This window comes from Mytilus californianus, unplaced genomic scaffold, assembly GCF_021869535.1.
Source record: "Mytilus californianus isolate M0D057914Y unplaced genomic scaffold, xbMytCali1.0.p SCAF_4, whole genome shotgun sequence".
Classification (NCBI taxonomy): Eukaryota; Metazoa; Mollusca; class Bivalvia; order Mytilida; family Mytilidae; genus Mytilus; species Mytilus californianus.
In genome coordinates, this window is record NW_026262690.1 from 119866031 (window position 1) to 119884963 (window position 18933).

General features: G+C 33.5%; 1 protein-coding gene across 7 annotated transcripts in view; it reads right to left on the reverse strand.

Annotated features, from left to right (window-relative positions):
• The window catches only part of LOC127699180 (serine/threonine-protein kinase MRCK alpha-like), a 74408-nt gene that overhangs the window by 45482 nt on the left and 9993 nt on the right, over positions 1 to 18933 (reverse strand). For all 7 annotated transcript variants that reach the window (XM_052202922.1, XM_052202917.1, XM_052202920.1 and 4 more), the window contains exons 3-13: positions 16407 to 16490; positions 11931 to 12026; positions 11269 to 11511; positions 10183 to 10239; positions 9472 to 9615; positions 8615 to 8777; positions 7641 to 7723; positions 6564 to 6643; positions 5167 to 5306; positions 4285 to 4407; positions 1304 to 1419 (exon numbers count right to left, since the gene is read on the reverse strand). In XM_052202922.1, coding sequence (XP_052058882.1) covers positions 1304 to 1419; positions 4285 to 4407; positions 5167 to 5306; positions 6564 to 6643; positions 7641 to 7723; positions 8615 to 8777; positions 9472 to 9615; positions 10183 to 10239; positions 11269 to 11511; positions 11931 to 12026; positions 16407 to 16490 — 1329 coding nt within the window. The remainder of the gene's footprint in view (positions 1 to 1303; positions 1420 to 4284; positions 4408 to 5166; positions 5307 to 6563; positions 6644 to 7640; positions 7724 to 8614; positions 8778 to 9471; positions 9616 to 10182; positions 10240 to 11268; positions 11512 to 11930; positions 12027 to 16406; positions 16491 to 18933) is intronic.

The window sequence follows — 18933 nt, forward strand, 5'->3', positions numbered from 1 at the left end:
GAACCCCAATAATTCAATTTTTGATGAAATCAAACAAAGTTAAATTTTGGACCCTTTGGAACTCAATGTGGACCAATTTAAAAATGGGGCCCAAAATCCAAAAACTTAATACATGGTTAGATTCAGCATATTAAAGAACCCCAAGAATTCAATAATAAAACCCCATTGAAATTGATCAAGAAATAAGCAATTTATACGAAGTATCTTTTTTTGCACAATACTGTGCAATTGAATATTTCTTGCTATTGCGCAATACTGTACAATTGACAATTTCTTGCTATTGCGCAATATTGTGCTATTGGATATTTCTTGCTATTGCGCAATACTGTGCAATTGAAGATTTCTTGCTATTGTGCAATACTGTGCAATTGAAGATTTCTTGCTATTGTGCAATACTGTGCAATTGAAAATTTCTTGCTATTGCACAATACTTATCATATAATAATTTACACATCCTGTTTGGTGTGTATCTCCTACCATATCATTATTATTTGCTTTTAAATATTAATCAGAAATAACCAACTTAAAATGGAAAATTTTAAAAGAAAAAAAAAAGGAAAAAAAAAAAAGAAAAGAAAAACAAAAAATCCCCCCTCCCAAATTTTTTGAACCCCCTTATGATTCATCACCCCAAACTCAATACCAGCCTTCCCTTTGTGGTATGGTACCTTGCAGTACAATTTCAGAGAGATCCATACACTTGAACACAAGTTATTGTCTGGAAACTAGAAAAATGCTTATTTTTGGCCCCCAATTCCTAAACGTTTAGGGCAATTACCCCCAAACTCAATTCCAGCTTTCCCTTTGTGATATGGAACCTTGTAGTACAATTTCAGAAATATCCAAACACTTACACACAAGTTATTGTCATGAAACTAGAAAAATGCTTGTTTTTTGCCCCTTTTTTGGCCCCTAATTCCTAAAATTTTGAGGCAATTACCCCCAAAATCAATTACAGCCTTCCCTTTGTAATATGGAACCTTGTGGTACAATGTCAGAGAGATCCATACACTTACACACAAGTTATTGGGTGGAAGTTACAAAAATGCTTATTTTTGGCCCCTTATTCCTTAACTGTTGGTACCATAACCCCCAAAATCAATCCCAACCTTTCTTTCGTGGTATTGAACCTTATGGTAAAATTTCATGGAGATCCATTCACTTAAACTAAAGTTAGAGTGCGAAAACCAATGTGTCTTCGGACGACGCCGACGCCAATGTCATACCAATATACGACCAAAAAATTTTTAATTTTTGCAGTCGTATAAAAACAGTATCAGCCAGATTTTTTTTAATAAATTACCTTTTCTAATGCATTTTTCTCCTCCTCTATCAGTTTTATTTTTCTTTCTATTTCCTGCCTGTTGTCTTGAGCTCTCTTCAATTCTTGTTCAATAGCACTAATTTCTGTCTGAGACTCTGTAAAAAAGAAAAATTAATTAATAAATCTTTCTAATGTAAAGTATTTTTAAAGAATAAACCAAACAAACAAACAAAACTTTTGGTCTCTGGTGGAGAGTTGTCTCATTGGCAATCAAACCACATCTTCTGTCTCTGGTGGAGAGTTGTCTCATTGGCAATCATACCACATCTTCTGTCTCTGGTGGAGAGTTGTCTCATTGGCAATCAAACCACATCTTCTGTCTCTGGTGGAGAGTTGTCTCATTGGCAATCAAACCACATCTTCTGTCTCTGGTGGAGAGTTGTCTCATTGGCAATCATACCACATCTTCTGTCTCTGGTGGAGAGTTGTCTCATTGGCAATCAAACCACATCTTCTGTCTCTGGTGGAGAGTTGTCTCATTGGCAATCAAACCACATCTTCTGTCTCTGGTGGAGAGTTGTCTCATTGGCAATCATACCACATCTTCTGTCTCTGGTGGAGAGTTGTCTCATTGGCAATCAAACCACATCTTCTGTCTCTGGTGGAGAGTTGTCTCATTGGCAATCAAACCACATCTTCTGTCTCTGGTGGAGAGTTGTCTCATTGGCAATCATACCACATCTTCTGTCTCTGGTGGAGATTTATCTCATTGGCAATCATACCACATCTCTTCTGTCTCTGGTGGAGAGTTGTCTCATTGGCAATCATACCACATCTTCTGTCTCTGGTGGAGAGTTATCTCATTGGCAATCATACCACATCTCTTCTGTCTCTGGTGGAGAGTTATCTCATTGGCAATCATACCACATCTTCTGTCTCTGGTGGAGAGTTGTCTCATTGGCAATCAAACCACATCTTCTGTCTCTGGTGGAGAGTTGTCTCATTGGCAATCAAACCACATCTTCTGTCTCTGGTGGAGAGTTGTCTCATTTGCAATCAAACCACATCTTCTGTCTCTGGTGGAGAGTTGTCTCATTGGCAATCATACCACATCTTCTGTCTCTGGTGGAGAGTTGTCTCATTGGCAATCAAACCACATCTTCTGTCTCTGGTGGAGAGTTGTCTCATTGGTAATCATACCACATCTTCTGTCTCTGGTGGAGAGTTGTCTCATTGGCAATCAAACCACATCTTCTGTCTCTGGTGGAGAGTTGTCTCATTGGCAATCAAACCACATCTTCTGTCTCTGGTGGAGAGTTGTCTCATTGGCAATCATACCACATCTTCTGTCTCTGGTGGAGATTTATCTCATTGGCAATCATACCACATCTCTTCTGTCTCTGGTGGAGAGTTGTCTCATTGGCAATCATACCACATCTTCTGTCTCTGGTGGAGAGTTATCTCATTGGCAATCATACCACATCTCTTCTGTCTCTGGTGGAGAGTTATCTCATTGGCAATCATACCACATCTTCTGTCTCTGGTGGAGAGTTGTCTCATTGGCAATCAAACCACATCTTCTGTCTCTGGTGGAGAGTTGTCTCATTGGCAATCAAACCACATCTTCTGTCTCTGGTGGAGAGTTGTCTCATTTGCAATCAAACCACATCTTCTGTCTCTGGTGGAGAGTTGTCTCATTGGCAATCAAACCACATCTTCTGTCTCTGGTGGAGAGTTGTCTCATTGGCACTCAAATCACATCTTCTGTCCCTGTTGGAGATTTGTCTCATTGGCAATCATACCACATCTTCTGTCTCTGGTGGAGAGTTGTCTCATTGGCAATCAAACCACATCTTCTGTCTCTGGTGGAGAGTTGTCTCATTGGCAATCAAACCACATCTTCTGTCTCTGGTGGAGAGTTGTCTCATTTGCAATCAAACCACATCTTCTGTCTCTGGTGGAGAGTTGTCTCATTGGCAATCAAACCACATCTTCTGTCTCTGGTGGAGAGTTGTCTCATTGGCAATCATACCACATCTTCTGTCTCTGATGGAGAGTTATCTCATTGGCAATCATACCACATCTCTTCTGTCTCTGGTGGAGAGTTGTCTAAATTGGCAATCATACCACATCTTCTGTCTCTGGTGGAGAGTTATCTCATTGGCAATCATACCACATCTCTTCTGTCTCTGGTGGAGAGTTGTCTCATTGGCAATCATACCACATCTTCTGTCTCTGGTGGAGAGTTATCTCATTGGCAATCATACCACATCTCTTCTGTCTCTGGTGGAGAGTTATCTCATTGGCAATCATACCACATCTTCTGTCTCTGGTGGAGAGTTGTCTCATTGGCAATCATACCACATCTTCTGTCTCTGGTGGAGAGTTGTCTCATTGGCAATCAAACCACATCTTCTGTCTCTGGTGGAGAGTTGTCTCATTGGCAATCAAATCACATCTTCTGTCCCTGGTGGAGATTTGTCTCATTGGCAATCATACCACATCTTCTGTCTCTGGTGGAGAGTTGTCTCATTGGCAATCAAACCACATCTTCTGTCTTTGGTGGAGAGTTGTCTCATTGGCAATCAAACCACATCTTCTGTCTCTGGTGGAGAGTTGTCTCATTGGCAATCATACCACATCTTCTGTCTCTGGTGGAGAGTTGTCTCATTGGCAATCAAACCACATCTTCTTATTTTTGTATTTAGACTATAAATGATCAGAATAGAAAGTCTTTTCCTTCAAATTAATATTCAATCTTTCTTCAACAGCTTCTGTCTTAAAAAGTTGAAAGGTAATTGATTTCCCTTGTACTGATCATTTAATCAATTTCAAGTTTAGCTGGTTAACATGTGTATTGCTTTTCATTTATTTCATAAGCATGGACCCTGTATTCATTAATTTTGTAATGCACATGGAGCCATACCAGTTCAGTCTTTATGTGTCAACATAAGTGGGTGAACATAGATTTGTTCTTAACAGCAAAATAAAATGAATTCTAATAGAGATCAGTAGTTTACCTGCAACAACTTTATGTAAGACAGCAATTTCTTCCTTCAGATGTCGAGACTCTGACTCTGATGCTCCTGAAGCTGCTGCACCACTGGCTTCTGATGATAACCTCTGAACTGTTACACTTGATTCTACAATATAATTATACTAGTGTCAAGTCAATATTTCTACCTATTTTTTATTATTGTATAGACTTGTTTATAATGCTATTGTAAAAATATTTTTATTCATGTGGTAAATTTGTTGTGTGGTTTCCATATCTCAATAAAACTTTAAATTCCTATAGCCAACAAAAGATTGATTCGAAGTGTAAAAAAAAAATGAATTTCTGAATTCAGAATGAATGAACCCATCTATACTTTTTTACAATTATGACAACAAAAAAGAGAGAAAACACAGACAATGGAATCTATCAATAAAAATTGTCAAAGTTAAAATCCTTCACATGACAAACCCAATGTCCCTTCTAAAATATCAAATTAATTCTATCACTTTTTACCACTTGACAATTAGGTAAAACTGATGATTTTCCTTTTTTAATCACATGCAACATTCAGTTTTTTGTCTGTCTTTCTCTGAATTTATAAATGTGCACCTTTGTCACATTTTCCCACTGGCATTACAAATAAGATTGATTGTTGGTGTTAAACATCACTTTTAGCACTCTAAACTGCCAAATGTGATTGGTGTAGGAAGCCAGAGTGCCTGGAGATAATAACTGACCTTTGACAGAAAAACTGGCAGTCCTAGTTAAGATCACCTGTCATGAGCTGGATTCGAACTCACAACCTCAGTGTTGACAGTAGATGGACAACTTAGACCACAGGGCCAATGAGCTCTCTCCCAAATGGCTAAATACAAACAGATCTTGACTTGCAGTGATTACCTACCTTGGAGTTTCCTTTTCAACTCCGTGTTTTCTCTGTCTAAATTTTTAATTCTCCTTTCAAATGCCTCTACAGCTAATGATTCAAGATTAGATGGATCAATATCACCAACGTCTTGAAGGTTACCCAGATCAGAAATTTGACTGAAAATGAAAATATGATCATAGACTTGCAATATAATATATAATTACATTTTTTAACAAGCCATCTTTACTTAAAATGAAATAAGCATAACCCAAAAAAAAATCTGAAAACAGGAAATAGGTATCTGACAAGTCTGAAAACAGGAAGTAGGTAACTGACAGATCTGAAAACAGGAAGTAGGTATCTGACAGATCTGAAAACAGGAAAAAGGTATCTGACAGATCTGAAAACAGGAAGTAGTAATGTTTACATGGTACAACTCATCACTATCAGGCTGCTGACTAAATACCTTAGAAAAGCTTGTATAGTCCGCGGTTTTATTCTCCAAAATTGGACCTTCCAGACGGGGTGGGGACTATAGAGTACAATAAGCAAGAAATAAGATTTTTTCAAACTAATAATTTTAACTCATCCATATTAATAAGTTATTTCTATTCAATATCAAATTAATACTGATAAATATAAAAACGAAACCTTTCATTACAAGTTTCTCGTTTCTTTTCAATGCATTGGTTGAAATAAACTGGTATCTGCTTGATTGAAACGATTCAAACATAGTGAAAAAGACAACCGTAAACCAGCTTAGAATTTGTAAACTACAAAACGTAATCGGTTATTGTTCGTTCCGTTTTGGTGTTTCATACTGACTAATATGGTTTGTATTAGCTTAAGACCCTTCAAACATTAATGTGATAGATATATTAAAGACTGTTTTACAAAAGGATTGAACTGTTTTACTTTCAAAGTTGTATTATAGTGATATCTGTTATGTACGGATTTCGAGTCTCACCGGTTAATTTCTTCTTTTACACGTGCTTTTTAAACTTCCTGTTTAAACATACACAAGTTTCTAAATTGTTTTTTAAGTGAATTAAACTTATTTTAACAATCATGAAGCGTTCTAGAATCATTTACAAGCAGTTTCAGCTTCTGTTTGATGATGGAAAACAGGTTTTTCCAAGAAAATACCGCAAACGACCGCACAGGATTTGAAATTACCGGAGTTTCATTAGACCTTTTCTAACAGTTACAAAAAGTTTTTTTACCTAAAATTTCGTATGGAGAAGGGGGTGCGGACTATGTACCAGTGCGAACTATACAAGCCTTTCTACGGTAGTCGTTCTGTTTAGTTGCAGAGAGGAAAGTGTGAAGGAAATTTATTCTAAGGTGTTTTTACTAAACAGTTCAAAAATACATTGCAATCAAGAACCTTTATTCTTAATCAATATCGTTCATTTTAAGATTGCTATACTTACCTATGAGAGGTAAAAGTAAATCCTACAAATGGTAAATGATGACCAGTAAATGTAGCATTTGTCGAGGGCGGTATAGAATCCTGCAAAAAACAAATTTTATATCACTTAAACATCTTTCTTCTATACAAATGAATTATAATGACTGAACAACCTATTTGTCCTGTGTTTTTTTTCATTTAATGATGGCTGAACAATTTATTTGTCCTGTGTTTTTTTTTCATTTAATAATGGATGAACAATCTATTTGTCCTGTGTTTTTTTTTCATTTAATGTTGGCTGAACAATCTATTTGTCCTGTGTTTTTTTTTTTTTCATTTAATGATGGCTGAACAATCTATTTGTCCTGTGTTTATTTTTATTTAATGTTGTGTCAATGAAATGCCGACATGATGAAAGAATTAAAAGGCTGTGTCCCACATAATGATTTTTAAGCAAAAGCCGTGTTAAGTTAATTCAATGTGATCATAATAATATAGTAAATGAAATAAAATTTTGCATTCAAATATCTTTAAGAATTATGGTATCTTTGACTACAATCAAAGTGGAGTTGTCATATATATATTCAAACTGAAGAATAAATCAAACCACAAGTTATGAACTTATTGTAGCTAAACAAATGTAATGTTCCAGAGCAGGAAAAAATCACAAAACCCATTGAGATCATTATCAGAAATTTACTGAATAAATAGTGTCCTGAAGTTTCGCAACGTCATGTTTGTTTTGCATAAAACATCCATGTTTTTTTAATGATCTTAAGGACAATTATAATTGCAAACAACTAAAACTTCATTGGAATGCTCATAGTTCACTTTATTTAGTTTACAAAGAAAACCATTTTCCTTATCTACATGAATTACTTTCATTGTAATTGTCGTAATGTTGGGTTCTCAATGCTCTTCACCATGAATTTATTCTGCTTTTTTAAAAGGTTTTTGATTCAAGCATCACTGATTAGTCTTTTGTAGACGAAATGTCGGTTTGGAGTACAAAATTTTAATACTGGTATCTATGATGAGTTTATTGACTATTGTTGACAAACAGTTAATATTTATATATTTATGTATCTTCACAACTCACAGTATGTGTAAAGTCTGAGTCATCTACATCAAAATTGGATGTGTCTGTTGGACTGCTAACTTCTGGCACATAAGGAGCATTCACTGAAATTGTCCAGAAAATACGTATAAATTTATACAAAATGTATGTATATATATATATATTATGTTCATGAAACAAATTTTAACAGGTATTTTAAAACAAATTATGAAATGTGGGTAGAAGACACCAATTTATGATCAAAGAAAAGTCTCTGGATAATTCAGAGTTTGACTTATGTATATAAAACTATCCATTGTTAACGCTCCATATTAATCTTGAGATGCCTTTTTTGTGTACTAGAATGGTTGACGAAAATATAGAAATATGTCCACTGTTCTACCAGTAAAACCCTTGAAGTAAAAAGTGTGGCATTTGTTTTGCTGTACAAGATGTATAAATTTGCAGCCGAATCCTGTCAGAATGGGGAAACTTAACCTAATAACTTTTGTAGAGTTAATGGTAAGCTCTCTGCCTGTTGAAAAATCCTTGCAACAACATTTTGAGGGGTCTGTATGCGTCCTCTCATGGCAAAATTTCTGTCCCTATCCAACATACCTTTATTTTCCAGTGAAAGACCCTATTATCCAACCTTCACCTTGGGTGTCAAAAATTGCAGATCCTACCTTTTGTATTTAAAAATTGTTAATTTATTCTCATCCTAAATATTCATGAAATAATTGCAACTGGATGACAAGCAAATAATCAATCTAGTTGTCTCACTTTTTCTTTAAATAAACTAGTTTTGGGATGTACGGACAAGGTTAACACTTAATGCCCCCTCTGGTGTGGCGGGGGCATAAACTTTGCCACTGGATGATAAGCAAGCAAGCAACAATCAACCTAGTTTTCTCACTTTTTTTTATAGTCTTTGCTCATTATTTTCTATTCTGTAAACCCCCATCCTGACCCTCATATATGAAATAAGTAATACTGTGCAACAGAGAGGTACTAACTTTCTCTAATGTTTTCCCAGTCAATACCAGAAAACCAAGGGTGTTGTTTGAATTCATCCAGACCAGTTCTACCAAATCTAAGGTCAGCACTACATATCAATTTCTTTATTAAATCTGTGGCATCATCACTGATCTCTATATCGCAGGGAAATTCAAAACGGGACTGAAAGACAAAAATATATTTAATGTTCAACTCTTATACATATAGCTCATCTTGTAAGTTCTAATGCATTGTATATAACTATAGCATGCTACTAACTAGATTAAAACAAAATTTATGATGTTATCATTGAAATTTTGAAAGCAAACACAGCTGACTTTTAATCTTTATGGTAATACAGTAAATACTGGTTTTTGAAATTTCTCATTGAATATTCAATTAACATGATAGAAATATTTTTGAAAGGTTGGAAATAAGATAATTGTAATTAAAGAAAATAATTTGTTTCACTGCAATTCATAAAACACCAGTAAAAGTGGTCTATAAATCAATGAACTTATATACTGTATGCTACGTTATGGAGACTGTCCATATTTTCATACTTTGGCTAAGTATTCTTTGTATGACCCGTCTCCATGCTCTGAAACATGGAAGTCCCTTCAAATTAAGGTACTACTTGTATTATCAACAAACTGGTAAGATTATTCCATTACGAAGTGTGGGACGGAGTAGGAAGGGCACTTCTATTTTAGATGTGTTGTTTGTCATTTATACTTGTACGTCAATTTGATGTGTGCAAAATAACTCCAATAAAGTATGTTGGTTTTTGGTGGACATTGCAAGCCCCTCCTATCTTTCCACATTCATTTTATTGGAATAGCCATATTAACAAGTAAGTGTATTTATACTAATTTACCTGATGATTCATAATTTTTCCATATGTTTCTACCAGAGATTCAGCATAGAAAGGTGTTTCTCCTATTAACATTTCAAATATACAAACACCTAATGACCACCAATCACATTCAGGACCGTAACGACCATGTCCATCTTCCATTGCCTACAAAAAATATTTCATAGTTTATAAACTTATAAACATTAATTTTTTTTATAGCATTTTGAACTTTCCCTGTATCTCACCCAGATTACAACATAGAATTGCAATCTGGATGATACAGCAAAGTTTCAAATTGCTACAAGACTTTCATAAACCCAATAAAACTAAAGAACCTTTTTTGGTATGGACAATTAATCTCTATACTTCAGATTGTCTATCTTTGACCAACATGTCTGATCATATTTCATATATTTTATTTCAATGTAATATATTTTGAAACATTTGTATAATTAATATTACAATGTATGTATACTATATGCTTGGAAATAGGCCCTTTAATTGGATTTAATCAAGTATTTGTATTGGTATTTTTATACATAATCAATGGCTCAGCTGTATTACTGAAACATTTCAACTACTATCATTTCTTTCCATGGGTATCCTCAATATAATATGTGTTTAATAAGAATGCTATAATTCCTCTTCCTTGATAACGTGGCAATTTGAGCATATATTCTACAAGATGTAAATTCAGTGATTTATTTAGAACAAAAATTATTGTGTACTTACCCGAAGGATTTCAGGAGAAATGTAATCAGGTGTACCTACTGCTCTAGAGGATCGGACCTAAAATACAGAAACAGCTGTATTATACATGGAGCAAAGAGTGCCAATATAATATATTGATAAAAATAATTTCTGAACTTCCACAAACTTTTCAATGGGTTAAAAGTCAATGTCAATAAGAACTGTTTAAGCCAACTCCATTGGTTGTAGTGATATTGTCTTAAGATCTGAGTTCTTCACTGAAATACCATTTAGATAACTGTCAAGATGAAGGACAGCAATAAAAGAGATGTCCCTTTAATATATGTTTATATCTCTGTAAAGTTTAGGTATGCAGACTCTCTCATACATCCTCTCTCTCTTTTTTCCAAAATCTATCATGGAGATTTCTGGTATGTTCAAGGTGTCCACAATATCAAGGCATGGGTTTTTTTTCATATCAAAAAGAGGTGAAATTTGTGCATTGTTGTATATTTTGCAATATTTTTCAATCAATAAAAATAATCTGTTAGAAATGAGTCTTGTTTAATTTAAACGTGAAAATTTTCTGCATGGATTCATTTATGAAAGTGATGCATTTATAATGTCATTCCATTAATATATTCACATTCTTTAAATCAGCTTTTATTTCCTTAATCATAAATTGCAATACAGTAACTGAATTTCAAAAAGGATGGAATTTTAAATGCTCAGTTTACCATTACTTTAAACGTTTTTCCTATTGTGTGTCATTTTCAAAGACCATTAATCTACTCCTTTCATATTTTAAAGACATTAAAATAATTCAAACATAAACTGCACCATTTACTTAACATTATTATTTTTTTTTTTAACATGTACAATTGTGGATTTGTTTATTTTCTCAGGTATCAATTTTCATGATTTGAAAAAAAAAGCATTATTTTGAGGGCAATTAAATTTTAAGCAGATTCATCATTCAATCCTTATAAAGGTTCTAAAAATTATTTGTAAAAATTTGTCAAGTAGTTAAATTTGTGGTTTCCCCCTTCACTAAATCAAAGATGATTGGTGTACCACGAATACTAATGAATCCACCGTATTTAATGTATAAATTTCTCCACTCCTTACCGTGCCGTCCTCTTGTAATTTTAGACAGGAACCAAAGTCAGCTAGCACTATGTGTCCAGATAGATCTATCAATACATTGTCTGGCTTGATGTCTCTATGTACATATCCTAATTTGTGAAGAGAACTAATTGCTAAAACCATTTCTGCTATATAAAATTTGGCTAAATCTTCTGGAAGACCTTCTTCAAACTTGGTTAATAATGTCAACAAGTCACCACCACAATAATAGTCCATCACTAAATACTGAAAAATAGTCAAAAATCTAATATAATATTGTTATAAGACAATGACTGACAGTATTTGTAGGAAGATCTCACTAATAATTTGTTTTAATAAATAACTCACATACACTTTTTTCTATTCATTTGATATGTTTGAGCTTTTGATTTTGCCATTTGATAAGGGACTTTCCGTTTTGAATTTTCCTTGGACATGTTGGAGTACGATATTTTTGTTATTTTATTTTGCACAATGCTGAAGAGCAATAAAAGAACTTTCATTAGATGTATTCCCTGATAGGGCTGTAATTTTGGAGAGACATCCATTTGAACCCCCTCTGTTGACAGAATAAGCATGAAGGGGGGGTTCAAAATGAATACTTGACACATTGGAATGAAGATATGTCTTTATTGTAGTATCTATGACAAGTTTATTGTACTTACCAAGAAGTTTTCATCTTGAAAGGCATAATGAAGATTAGTTATCCATCTTCTATCTCCCTTCACTAAAACATCTCGTTCTTCTTTAAAACAAGCAGTCTGTAACATAAATACATTTTCTACTAAATATGCTTTATACAAAGTATAATAAAGTTTTTTTATTCAAATATCTTAAACCTGAACCTAAATTTAATTTAATGAAAGTGTGATTGGCAAAGTGATGAAAAGATTACTATGCAGAATATGAAGACTACTATTATAATGTCAGACAGACCATAGAAGTGTTTGAAACTATACAGAGGACCTCAAACTGAAAACTGATTGTTAATCAGAAACCTCCATTTGAGTTCCTTATTTTTTAAGTTTTAAAGAACTAAAGTGCACTATAAATAAAATGCTTCGCTGAGTGCAGCTGGATACGACCGCAGAGGTCCAACCCTGAACAGTTGGGGCAAAAATGGACACAATATTCACGCCTGATACAGGTCTGAATTTGGATTGTAATTAAATATTTTACACATAATAGGTTTCTGACACAGAATAACTGTAGTCAAAGAACTTAGAATTGGTTATATGATCTGAATTTATATTCAATTTTTTGCTTTTGTGCAATACACCATGCTGTTGTGTATTGACCCCCCCCCCCCCCCCTTTATTTTGCAAAAAAAAAAAATATTTGAAGAAATTTTCTTATTAATTTCTGAAATCGGAAATGAGAAAAAATTGCCCCCTCCCACAATTTCTTTTTTACCCCCCCCCCCCCCTGTCCTAATTTAAATACATCATAAAAGTCTTAAGATAGAAAATGACATACATAATCATGGCTAAAATTAATATTCCTTTAATAGTTACTTTTAAAATTAATTGACAGCTAATAACCTCAAGACAATACAACATCTTTATACATAATTTAAAAGCAATGTAAGGGAGGTAATCCAAATTTTTTTTTAATACTTTAAATGTATTTGGAGTACCTCCCTTACACTGCTTTTAAATTGTCCATTAACCAGGAAACCCTTGTTTTTCCCCCTTTTTTGCCCCTAATTCCTAAATGGTTTGAGCCATAACCCCCCAAAGTCAATCCTAACCATCCCTTTGTGGTATGGAAACTTGTGGTCTAATTTCAGAGAGATTCATACACCGTTCCACAAGTTATTGTCTGGAAACTAAAAAATGCTTATTTGGGCCCTTTTTTGGCCCCTAATTCCTTAACTGTTGGTACCATAACCCCCAAAATCAATACCAACCTTCCTTTTCTGGTATTGAACCTTATGGTAAAATTTCATAGAGATCCATTCACTTAAACTCAAGTTATTGTGCGAAAACCAATGTGTCTTCGGACGACGACAACGACACCAATGTCATACCAATATACAACCAAAAAGTCGTATAAAAAGAAGGGGGAACGGGGGGGGGGGGGGGGGGGTGTTCTGTAGTTTTTTTTAAGTCTTAACCCATTTAAGTTTCACCATTTTCTAGAATGCTGATTTGATCCAAGGGAACAATAGGCCAAAGGAAAAATAGGCCATACATTGTGAAGACATTTCTAAAATCATTGGCACATGAATAATAATTGGATATTCAATTCCATCTTTTTAGACTGGCTTGGTACAGGCACAAAATGTGGTTGGTTTTTTTTTTGTCAGTTAAATTGCCTTTTTGTTCTATTTATAATAGATTAACTTTTGTTTCTTATAGTTCAGATTAATTTGTAAATACGTAATTGTGTTTTTATTCATATCTTTTTTAATACTTACTAAAGAAATAAAGTACTAAAAGGCTGAAATTTAACTTTGGACTCGAAGTCTTTAAAAAATAAACAGAATGATGAAACAAGAATAAATTTTTAATAAAAATTTTAAATTCATTACAAGTATAATATACATATATTGTAACAAACAAATGACACATTAAACTGCACAATCAAAATTCACAAAGCAAAAACCACTACAGTTTGAAGTTGACAAATTAAAGTGGGTCAGAACTTTTTATAGATGAAATTTAATATCTTCAAAGGCATGATCACTTGAAATGAGTACTCTCATGTTACTGTTTATAACACATACAGGAAGTGAAGTCTTCTCTTTGTGTCTATAATGATATCAGTTAAATAAGAGGAAGCACATGTCAAACCTCATGTTTCTATATGGAGTATCAAATAAAAACAACATCACATTTTACTGATTTCATTTCTATTCTAGAAATTACATAATAGAGGTACCATTCAGGAAGCCCTAGAATTAAAATATTTTCAAAATTGATATATTTTCAAATTTTTTTAATATTAAAAAGAGATAAACTAAACACAAGAGTGCACACGCTGAAATGTCTCGCCTTCTTTACTAATCATTGATATTATGTTGATAGTCCTAAATATAAAGCTTTATTACAACTGTCACATAAACTTAACATTAACCAAGTAAACTAAACATTGACCAATGAACCATGAAAATGAGGTCAAGGTCAGATGAACCATGCTAGGCAGGCATGTACAGCTAACAATTCTTCCATACAACAAATATAGTTGACCTATTGCTTATAGTTTAAGAAAAACAGACGAAAACACAAAAACTTTAACACTGAGCAATGAACCTTGAAAATGAGGTCAAGGTCAAATAAAACCTGCATGACTGACATATAGATCATAAAATATTTCCATACACCAAATATAGTTGAACTATTGCATATAGTATTAGAAAAAAAGACCAAAACTCAAAAACTTAACTTTGACCACTGAACCATGAAAATGAGGTCAAGGTAAGATGACACCTGCCAGCTAGACATGTACACCTTACAATCATTCCATACACCAAATATAGCTGACCTATTGCATGCAGTATTAGAAAAAAAGACCAAAACTCAAAAACTTAACTTTGACCACTGAACCATGAAAATGAGGTCAAGGTCAGATGACACCTGCCAGCTAGACATGTACACCTTACAATCATTCCGTACACCAAATATAGTAGACCTATTGCATACAGAATAAGAAAAACAGACCAAAACACAAAAACTTAACTATAACCACTGAACCATGAAAATGAGGTCAAGGTCAGATGACACCTGCCAGCTAGACATGTACACCTTACAATCATTCCATACACCAAATATAGTAGACCTATTGCATACAGTATAAGAAAAACAGACCAAAACACAAAAACTTAACTATAACCACTGAACCATGAAAATGAGGTCAAGGTCAGATGACACCTGCCAGCTGGACATGTACACCTTACAGTCCTTCCATACACCGAATATACTAGACCTATTGCTTATAGTATCTGAGATATGGACTTGACCACGAAAACTTAACCTTGTTCACTGATCCATGAAATGAGGTCGAGGTCAAGTGAAAACTGTCTGACGGGCATGAGGACCTTGCAAGGTACGCACATGCCAAATATAGTTAAACTATTACTTATAATAAGAGAGAATTTAACATTACAAAAAATCTGAACTTTTTTTTCAAGTAGTCACTGAACCATGAAAATGAGGTCAAGGACATTGGACATGTGACTGACGGAAACTTCGTAACATGAGGCATCCATATACAAAGTATGAAGCATCCAGGTCTTCCATCTTCTAAAATATAAAGCTTTTAAGAAGTTAGCTAACGCCGCCGCCGCCGCCGGATCACTATCCCTATGTCGAGCTTTCTGCGACAAAAGTCGCAGGCTCGACAAAAAAAGTATGCCTCCATATTTAAAGAAAAAAAATATAGGTCAACAAAAACAAATTTAGGAATTCTTTTTCTTATTTTGCTTTACTGTTTTTAGTGAATATTGGTAGACCTGCAATTTTGTCACAACAAAAGTATCAATATAAACTTCAGGTAGGCGTTTAAAGGCATAAAAAGAAGGTTATGTAGGGGAACCATTACCACAAGTATTTTCTTATTTTGGCCTAATTAAAGAAGTCAATGAAAATTCTATGAATACTGGTGGTCTACAAAAAGGGCTGAACCACACTCATTTCTTTTATTTTCTGAATTGCCCTCTATTTACATTTCAACATATTTCATGTTATATTTAGATTCAACAAAACAGCATTATCATCCAGCTGTTTTTTCTGTATGACATTTATACACATAAAACATTAGATTGGCATGACAACCTTCTGTTTTTCTAACCTAACATGACCCAATAATCTGTCTTGGCTGATGATCATGATATAACAAACATTACCTAAACATATTTATATCTGCTATAAAAATAAATCATTTTAACAAATGTTTGCATTTAATTATTTAACTACTACATGGGTAACAGTGCAGGAAACCAGAAACCCAACCTTGACCTTCCAAAACCAGGTGTGGTATTATTTCTGAAGATTTTATCTCAGACAAGAAATATTCTGCACCATTAATGCAGGATTGTGCATTTAATCTGCCATACTTAAGACAGAGCAGAAGATTTGTATTGTCAGATTAGAATTGAAATGTGAGCCTGGATATATATCTAACAGCTGATTATATATTACCTCTGCCCTTTTTAACATCTCCCATTTATTCAAGATCTTCATAGCAAATACTTTATCTGTATTCTTCAACTTCACTACTGCAACCTGTAATTAATAATTTTTTTTTTCTGTAAGTACTAAGTACGAAATTTTATAATCATCAGCCCCCATCTGATATTTTGATACAAGCTGCATGAAAGTTTTTGGGCATTTTTTTAACAAAATTTCATTAATCTTTAAAATAGTAGGTGTATTTCTTGTGATTACTTTAAGATGCATTTTTCCCATGGAATGTATATGAAAGGTACCAATTAAAGTATGAAAACATTTTCAAATATGTCTACCAAAATATAGGAAGAACCTCCTGAAAACTTGGAATAAGTGAGATGGATTTTGAACAGATATTTACCATTGTTTACATTCACTTCATTTCTTTTGGTTGATATAAGTTTAGTTGGCTCATAATTTGTATAATTACTGTTGTCGTGGTCTAATTTACTATTTTGAAGGACTACCAAATAAATCCCAAGTTTGCAGCACTATCAAATATGTTAACGTGGTATACTAGTTAACAAAAAAATGGCAAAACTGTATGCAGGCAAAGAAATGCAACAGAGAATACATCAAAATGCTATTCAGATTTCCAAGGAAACTCTATTAGAAATTCCAAAGCGAAATACAGATCTTGAAATACAAAATGTAGGGGGCCCTAAACACATTTGGAGTGGGAAATGTAAAACTATGCATTAACCATATATGCAACTCCATAATTAAATGAGAGGCTAGGGCCCCCTGCCCCCTCTAAATCTACCTCTGCACAGGACAAATGCATATATATCTGTTGATTATATACTTTATATCTAAAATTGAATTGGTTCTTCATTAAATAAACATGATAAAAGATCAAGGATCATAGATGAGAGAACAAAGAATGAAATTTACAAATCAGTAATATCAAATCATTTATTTGTTTCTTATGGCATAAAACTACAACAAACATCACTTTGTACAGCCTGGAAATTCACTTTTTTTTGTTTGAGCATTACTGAAAGTGACTTAGTCTGATAAAGGTACATCCAGAAAAGAACTTAGGATGCACCACATTAACCAAATGCTACTTTCATTTGTTTCTCTGTCTCTCAACATATTAAGATAACTTTTTAGAAAAGAAATTGATTATCATCGTAGCTGATATCATATCACTACTGACTGAGTGACAGAATCACTGCTCAATAAATCATATGTTTTGAGTGGTTCCTGCAACTTTTGCTGATAAATGGTAACACTTTTATGTCAATGTATGATATAACAAATTATGAGTTACCATTGTTACATGAATAACTTGCACTGATCATGATACAAGAATCTGAATATTTACTTTCTGTGTTTGAACAACTGATCAAGCAGTACTTTTGAGATAAAAACAATAATTAGGTGACCTAGTGACCACAGAAATCTCCACCAACAGAAAACTTTAACAGTAAATGACCACTCTCAAAATCAAACTTGAACATTATTTCATGGATCATAGTATAACATATACAATTATTGCTAGACAGTTTGTGAATGATCACCTGAACAAAGCCCACATATTCCAATTTTTAATATAACGAAAGGCATAACTTTTGCAAGGTAAATGTCAAAATCATCTACATCCAATTCGACCTGTATTTAGTTGTCCATGACATTGGGCTCAACTTCATCAGTATTAAAATTATTCAAGCAGTTCTTTAATTATAATAAAATAAAGAGCTGCCCCATGAGCACATGATACGCCTGTTGCCAACTGGCCAGTTTTCCACAATTTTTCAACTAATAAAGTTCCATAACTCTTCAATGTCATATAAGAAATTTTTTAAAAACAAAAGGGAGCTTATTTCAATAGATATCAACAAGTCTACAAAGTTTCATGATAACTGATAAAAGCGTTTTTGAGTTATTGTCTGAAATACTGGAAAATCCCCCCGTTTTTATGAATAAAGTCCAAATACTCCAAAACGTAAATTCAGAAATTTTAAAAAATCGAAAGGGAACTCATGTCAATATATATAAACAATTCACCACAGTTTTATTAAAATTGTTCAAAGTATTTTTGAGTTATAGTCAGAAAACTGGAAAAATCCTGCATTTTTTATGAACAGAATCCCAAAACTTGGAAACGTAAAATATAAAGTTTATAATCAACTGTTAACACAGAGATATGTCTCGCATATATATTTGTTATTTTGATAATTCAAATGTTCAAATTAAAATAGCAATACTTTAACATGTAAGTTACATGAATGCAAATATTCAAAGTCAATGAACCATGACTGAAGGTACAGAGCTAAACAATCTCCATGGAAATGAGATGTGCCAATGCTAATACAACTGCAAACCAAATACCATTGACTTTTCATAAGTCGTTCCCTTTAAACAAACCTAAACACAAACATTAACTTGTAAACTATGTAAAAGTTTCAAAGTCAATGAACAATAATCAGGGGTGGGGTTATATAATCTCCATGGAAATTAAAATTGCAAATGCCAAATCCATTTGCATACTGAA